This window comes from Colobus angolensis, unplaced genomic scaffold (assembly GCF_000951035.1).
Source record: "Colobus angolensis palliatus isolate OR3802 unplaced genomic scaffold, Cang.pa_1.0 Scaffold60, whole genome shotgun sequence".
Lineage (NCBI taxonomy): Eukaryota > Metazoa > Chordata > Mammalia > Primates > Cercopithecidae > Colobus > Colobus angolensis.
Window position 1 is genome coordinate 269,656 of NW_012119599.1, and position 8,009 is coordinate 277,664.

Genomic DNA, 8,009 nt, shown 5'->3' on the forward strand with positions numbered 1-8,009 from the left:
TGGCAGCCACGGGCCCGCCTGCTCGTCGCCTGGCTTCGGGAAGGGGATGGGGGAGGGGCTCCGGACCCTTTTTGGGGGGATCTCGAGCAACAGCCCCGCTCTTAGGGGTTTGGGGTTGGGGGTCTCCCAGCCCCCGGCAGTATCCTTTCTCCTGGGGGAGGCACACCCTACCCAACTTGGATGATAGGTACCTTAGCTTAGGAGGCAGAAAGTGGGGGTTCATTCAGGTCCCTTCTCCATCCTTGTAATGGGGGGTCATTTGGGTGGGTGCTTTATAGCACTTTTATTTTTTGGCGGGAGGTGTTTTGTAGCTATCCCCTAGAAGGCCGAATTGGGGAGTGGGGGAGAGGCATCTCTAGCCCTTTTGATGAAAACCCCTGCCTAGTTATTTAGAGAAGACCCTTACCCGTGTTTTTGCTAAAGGGCAGGGGCTCTCTCGCTTTTCGTAGGTAGGTGACGTGAGGGAGGATTCGCAGCCTTGTTTTGTGGGGGTAAGGTTTGGTTTCCCTGCCTTGTAGGGAGAGGAAGTTGGTCCCGCGCTTTCTCCTGGGGTTCCCCCCTCTGTCGGGGTAAAATGGGGCACCGTCTCTTCCGGGAGAGAAAAGGAGATTTCCTTGTGCTTTGGCAGGGCGTTAAAGGAAGCGCCCCCTTCCCTTTATTAAGTGCGAAACGGGGCGCCCCCAACCCCCCCTACGCCCTTCTCTGGCTGACGGGTGATAATGGGGTCAGCCCGGCGCGTTTCAGGGCGAGGTTGGGGCCCCGTTTCCTTCCCCTGCTCGAGCAGAAGGAGTTGGGGTGCAGGGTTCGCCCACTGTTTTCCTGGTGGGGCAGGAGAAGAGGCGGCTGGAGAGTAGATTTGGACACGGACGGTGGGTTTCAGCCGGCAGGAAAGCGAGTCTTGGAGTGGGGGTGGAGAGGGGAAAAGAACGCGCTGGACAGATGGCTACCCCGCCGCAGCCTTGGCTGGGGAGCCGCTGAGGACCCTCCCTTAGCCGGGGGTCTCAGCCAGGGCTTCCCCTGCCAGGGTCTACGGCCCCTTCTCCCCACTCCCACCTCCCCTTTCCCCTTTCTCCTTCACAGACCATACTTTGCCTTTTAAAAGAAATGCCACCCACATTCAGAGACACAAGTGCAGCAGTTTGGTGAGCTTTTTACAACATTTGTTTTTTTCTGTTTTGTTCTAATTAAATGTATCGTCCTGGGAATCGCAGCCCGACTCCAGTTCAAGGAAATAAACAGATTAGCAAAGGTCTGTTCGCAAAGCCCTCGTTGGGCTTCCGGGCCCCCTCTCCGGGGGCAGGTGCATTACTCAAAGGTGCTTACACGCTTTATTCGACCTCTAAGGAGTTCTCTTATGTCAGAAGTGTATGTCTTACAATGGGTTGGGATGGTAAGTAGCCTCTTTTATTGAGTAATTCAATGATCTCCCTCTTTTTCTCCCTTTCCTGCCTGCCTTCCTCCTCGCCTTTAGAGCAAAGTGATGCTTGAGAGAGTGAGTTGATATGTTCGAATCAGGATTCTAACCCTGTTGAGCCCTTTTAGACTTGCACATCCTTTCAATGTTTAATTTTTTAAATTTTACGTACACAGTTTTCTCCAAAAAAAAAAAGCGTGTTACTGTAACATGACAAAAATCGATGTAAAAGGCCCGTATGTTTTCAGACTCTGGCATCCCTCTTTCCATTTCAATTCATTGCTTTGTCTCCAGCCTTCATCTCTGAAGAGAGTGGATACTTCAAGTCCATTTGTAGGAGACAAGCTTACTGAATTTGATTTATGATACATGTATTCAAGTTAATGGTTTCCCTCCCTGCCCCCCAAAAAAGATTGGTTTAAGTAGCTCCAATTTTCTCATTTTACTCCAATGTCTCTTGTGGTGATGGACGTTAAAATTGAGCAAGTCATTTGTAAAGTACTGTTGAAGCACAAAATCTGTAAACTGTGTCAAGCCCCCATCTCTGCCCGTCTCCACTGCTCCTTTGTTCGAAAGCACATGTCTGACTGTGAAAAGTTGATGCAAACGTGTTACACGCCCAGTCATGTTGGAGGGAACACCTCCTCCAGCCCCCAGTCCCCCCGGCCTACACGTAACAAGGAAAAAGCAGAAACAGAAATGACTTGCAGAACCAAACACCGTACTTCTGATGTGTTTTACAAGCATAAGTTCCGTTAAAAGACAAAACACGTTGAAGTTGCATTTTCCCTCTTTCCCACTTTTGATCCCTGACATACTTTGAGAGAGAACCCTGGCCCTCTCCAAAAGAACCGTTTCCTTTTTTTCCTTCTTAAAAGGAAAAAAGGTCACGCACATGTAGATGAGGAAACTGCAATTCAGTAGGCCACTTGTTTTCTTCCTCTTAATATGTTAACAACTGCCATGGAGTGGTGATCCTAGGTATGTAAAATCAGTTATGGGAGGAAGAAATCTCCAAACTCCACGGTATCCTGCAAAAAATGTCTGAAGCACAAACCGAACAAACACATTATCCGGGGCACTGGGTCAGCCTGAAATGAGTTGCATTTATTTGAAGTTTCCCATCCTTTATAAAATTCCTTCTCCAGGAGCTGAGAACAGAGACTGGATGAGTGATGACCCAAGTTCCAAAGGCTACTAAGTTGCTTATTTAAATTGACTTTTAAAAAGAAACGTTAAGGAAATGAGATATTTTTTAAGTGAAATTTTTAGCAATCATTCAGTGAATTTGAAGCTATTTCCCCAAGCATTTAAAAAACTCACAGGCATATCAACACAAGGGTTTATTGTTTTCTGTTCTCAAAGGAATCTCATCCCGGGAAGCCCCAGTAATTAAGTCAAAAACTATTTGGTTAATCTTTGTTTTTGAAATGTCACAGTACTGCCTTTTTTTCCCCCCAAACTGATGTACCAGTATTAGTTAAAAATCAAATTAATGGATGTTGCAAAAAAAAAAGAAAGAAAAGGGTGTCACTCAGAATCCCTGATTTAACAACCAATCTTATTATACACTTATAACTTTTTACATTTTTATTTTCTCTGGGTAAGAGATTTAACTTAAAAGCAAATCAATTCTCCTAGAAAAAGTCGGTTGTGACCATGAAAATATGGATGTTCTGGTCATAAAGCCCCTTTATTTTTTTAATTCCTCTCAAATTTGCTCTTTAAAAGAAAAAAAAAAATGTGATTCCCCAAAAGGAGTAATTCACAGTCTGTCCTCTCCCCCAGGTACAATTTTGTTCTGCTCTGAAGGTTTAAATTTTTGATTTCTTTATAAGCCATAGTTTTCTCTAAGTAGAGCCAGCTATTTTAGCCACTACTGTGGTTTTTCCACAGCCAGGAAGGCTGATCCCAAGGGAAAATTGTTTTGTACCTGTGGACCTGGCTGTTCAACTGCCTGGCAAATTTAAGATGAATGGTTTTGACTCTTGTGTTTCCATGTAGTTGAATGTAGAGCTATTTCATGTTGGACTTGCTTAGTAATTTATTTAACGGTGCTTCCACCTCTGCTTCTTGCTCTTAGATCTTTTACCTTCTTCCATAATGGGAGAGAAATGGCTGTCTGAGGGTCCACTTCCTTTTGTTACGTTTTTATGGCTTACGGCTATCAGGCCTCTAGAAGCATCTCTCCATAGAGGTCAGATCCAGTTACAGTAAATACCTCTGTGGTGAAAATTGCTAATGGAACTATTTCCAAGTCTCCATGGATAGCTATCAAGTCAAACCAGATTCTAGAGAACCTAATTTTGGTTCCCACAAATGGTAATTCTAGTGCCAGAGCAACTGGGTCCGATTCACGCCAGGAGGTTGAGTGACAGAGCAAATAGCAAGCAAAGTAGCTGAATTGAGCAAGGCGCTTAACCTGTACCTTGGCAGCACAGCTGAGAAAAAAGGATGACTCCTGAGATTTCTGGCAATTGGTATTTATTCAGCAGATCAGGGACTGTAGGAGCAGCCTTATTGGTGGAGGGACTCCTTTCTGAATATATAGTTTGAAGCAAGTTTCATAATTAAAACCTAATAGGATGGAAAAGCTGCCAGTTTGTCTGGGTGGCATGTCAAGTTCATGGGGATAAGTTAAGGGTAAAAATGAGATTGTTTAGGGGGAGCCAAACTTCATGGGTTTGACTTTCCCAGTTTCTTGGCCTAGTCTTTGCTGCGTGGACGCTTTTGATTTTAGGAGTTAAGGCAGATGCAGTTTTAAAGACATTGTGTGCGGTTTCGCTGGTGATGTAATGAGGTGAGATGGACAGTTTTTTTTTTTCGTTTTTTTTTTTGAGATGGAGTCTCGCTCTGTCGCCCAGGCTGGAGTGCAGTGGCCGGATCTCAGCTCACTGCAAGTTCCGCCTCCCGGGTTCACGCCATTCTCCTGCCTCAGCCTCCCGAGTAGCTGGGACTACAGGCGCCAGCCACCTCGCCCGGCTAGTTTTTTGTATTTTTTTAGTAGAGACGGGGTTTCACCATGTTAGCCAGGATGGTCTCGATCTCCTGACCTCGTGATCCGCCCGTCTCGGCCTCCCAAAGTGCTGGGATTACAGGCTTGAGCCACCGCGCCCGGCCGATGGACAGTTTTTAAATAGATTTCTGGCACATCACCCGTTGGGGTGACTCTTAATAGTTGTTGACAAAAATGAAGATATGGTCTCTTGGTTGGTGCTAGATTTAGTTGTGTCCTGTTACTTTTTCTGTTGTTTTTCTCAACAGAACACAGGATTATTTGCTGAGAACATAGTTTGCTGCTTCTGGCCAAACTGGTCTGCCTAAAGGATCTTTCTCGTGTGTATTTTTTTGCCATTTCGCATCTGTGTGAATAGGTGACTCAGTGCCCTGTTTGTCAGGCAAGTGGTGACATCTTTTTGAATGTCGGAGGTGACAACAGGATGTGGAGGAAGACTGTGGAGTTTGGAGCCAGATAAAACTGTTCAGACCTGGCCCCTCCCCTGCAGTGTGCAGTAGGCATCGAGGATAAAATGCCCACTTCTCAGGGTCCTTGTGGTCAAATGGGTGCATTTGGGGACACCCACACAATGCCAGCATTTAGTGAATCTGCTTTCCCTACTAGAGAAGAATTTGAAACAGAACTGTTACAGTCAGTGTGTAAACAGAAGTAAAAGCATCTGTTTTTGAAGGAAGTGCATTTATCTTTTACCTCTTAGGGTTCTGGTCAGCTTGTTTAATCGCAGGGAGCCGATTGGGGTTGACACTAAGTGGAAGCCATCTTAAGACATTGCTTGCTTGCTCAGTGTCTTTTTATAGATGCTCAAATGGTCATACTGTCTGGAGCTTATGCTTACTGTACCTCCTGTGTTCATCTTTTTGCAATTAGAATCCGAGTCAGTGCTGCAGTCTTGGTAGGGCTTCTGAGAACGGGGAAGCCAGGGATCTAGAATCTCACACCACCGCAAACTAGTCAGTTTCCCTACGCAAGTCCTTTACTTTCTCCAGAGAGGAATGAGCAAGGTCTCATCCAGCTCCAGGATTCTTCACTCCTTTGAGATCTGGCTGAGTCAGATAAGGTTTTGTTCATTCAGTAACTAAGCTCCTCCCCGGCTTTTCTTGGAGCAGAAAAGTTTTCTGAGTGTGCAAAGAACCCTTCTATCCTGAAGGCTTTATTTAAAGTCAGGCTAGGGTTGTTACTGCCTTTACCAGGCCTCGTATTCCCTTCCCGTGTGTCTGGCCTACCTTCTGCAGTTTCTGACCACAATAAAGGGTTGCTGCTGCTGCTGCAGCTCACTAATACCCACTTGCAAAGCAGATGCCTTAACAATTAATTTGCAGGTTAGGCTTAGTGACTAGATCACAGGCAGGCCCATCAGGTTCCCGGTCATGCCTGTCAGTCATCCCAGAAAGGACAGAGTGAAGTCCAGAGCCAAAAGCTTTGTTTTTTCTCTTTTATTGAGACAGGGTTTTGCTGTTGCCCAGGCTGAAATGAAATGCAGTGGCACCTCATAGTATTAATAGCTCACTGCAGCCTGGAACTCTAGGCTTCAATGATCCTTCCACCTCAGCCTCCCAAAGTGCTGGGATCACAGGTATAAGCCACCATGTCTGCCTGGGTGCTGCTGTGTTCTCTCCACACGGGATTGGCCCTCTGCTGACAGTGATGGGTGATGGACAGCTGTGGTTGGGGAAATCAGGCAAACTGGATGTGATTTTTGAGTTCATCTCCTAAGTCAGTGTCTTTGTCTTTCCAAAGGGGTGACAGTGCCATTTGTGCGCAATTGACCTGAAGGTCAAAGATTACCTGCCAGGGCCCTTCTGAGTGCTTCTCATGCGTTAGCTCATTTAACCTTTACCCTTGCCCTTTGAGGAGAAACTGAAACAGAGAGGCGAAGTCACTTGTCCCAGGTCACAAAGCAAGTGCGTGCTGCAGGCAGAGTTAGAACCCTGGGCGGCTGGTATTCAGACCCCATCTCTATACTATACATACCATTATACGGTGGTGGATCTGGTATGGTATTTTTCAGACTGCAGAGTATAGCCACTAGTGGGATATGAAGTCCAATTATTGATTTTTCTTTCCTGCATTGGAAAAACAAGGAAATGGAAGAGGAAAGGAAAAGCATAATGCATTTAAGTGTGGCTTCTGGACACTTTTGTTTGGGTGAAATGCAAAGAAGCAGATGTGGTTCAGTGTCAAAAAGTGTGAAAGCTGTTGCATCCAGGCTAGGGGTCGGCAAACTATGATTCTTGGGCCAAAGCCAGCCCACCCAGCCTGTTTTTGTAGGTAAAGTTTTTTTTGTTTGTTTGTTTGTGTTGTGTTGTTTTGAGACAAGAGTCTTGCTTTGTCACCCAGGCTGGAGTGCGGTGGCACGATCTCGGCTCACTGCAACCTTTGCCTCCTGATTCAAGGGATTCTTCTGCTTCAGCCTCCTGAGGCTGGGATTACAGGTGCATACCACCACGCTCAGCTAATTTTTGTGTTTTTAGTAGAGACGGGGTTTCACCATGTTGGGCAGACTGATCTTGAACTCGTGACCTCAAGTGATCCACCCTCCTTGGCCTCCCAAAGTTCTGGGATTACAGGTGTGAGCCACCGCGCCTGGCCAGTAGGTAAAGTTTACTGGCACACAGCCATACTCATTGATTTATATCATCAGTGGCTGCTTCTACGCTACAGCAGCAGAGTTGAGTAGAAAGTTGCTGCCCACCACGCGGTATGGTATGCACTGTCTGGTATGCCAGCACAGCAGCCATTGTCATTATTTTTGTGGTGGGAGGGAAGGAGGAGGGAATACAGAGCTTCCATTAAAGTTGGCCCTCGAGAGGGTGGGGGTGTTACTCCTTCCTCAGTCTACTGTGGCTCCATCCTCCCTACGTTCCACTCCTTCCAGTGAATGTAGAGGCCCAAGCCTAGGCTTTTAAACCCTCTTAAATGGAAGGGATTTTCATTCATTAGGAGTAACTGGAGACTTCTTGAGTCCCCATGTGGAAGTGGATCACGGCCATCACATCCCTGCTATGGCCTAACCGAGGGAGCTGGGCCCAGACACTAGTGTCACTTGGCCAAAAGTCTGTTGCAGGTGGCTTGGATTGTTGCCCTCCTCATTTTCCTAACAGACACCAGGGCTTAGGTTTCCTTGGGATTCCAGGCAGGCCCTGCCACTCCACAGGGAACGAGAGCAGTCAGAGTAACTGAAGCCTGTGGGCCGCACAAGGCGGCCTGCATCCGAGGCAGGGCCTGTCTCCTCTGTTCAGTCCCTGTCAGTCTGTGCATCCATCACTTTCAAGCTTATTTGGAAACCCTTGATAAACACTCATTTGAGTTTGTGTCAAAGTTTTAAGTGATACAGGTTGCTGAAAAAGGTTTCTTGGAAATTTGTTACTGTTTCTATTGATGAAATTGACCAAAAGGGTATGAAAGCTGAGATTGATACATCATGTAGAATATGCACTGAGCATGTACCCATTCTGTACCTGGCCCTGTGCTGGGCCGTTGGAAATGTGGGATTACTGTGAACCTCATTTTTGTCTGCCCTTAAGGAACCCACAGGTGACTAGAAATTAACAAATAGGTTGTATGTAGATAATTGTA

General features: G+C 46.4%; 1 protein-coding gene across 1 annotated transcript in view; it reads left to right on the forward strand.

The window, feature by feature from the left end:
• Positions 1 to 8,009, forward strand: part of ZC3H4 (zinc finger CCCH-type containing 4) — a 62,166-nt gene that overhangs the window by 170 nt on the left and 53,987 nt on the right. The window contains exon 2 of the mRNA XM_011963139.1: positions 1,081 to 1,142. Within this exon, the coding sequence (XP_011818529.1) occupies positions 1,105 to 1,142 (38 nt within the window). The 5' untranslated portion in view covers positions 1,081 to 1,104. The remainder of the gene's footprint in view (positions 1 to 1,080; positions 1,143 to 8,009) is intronic.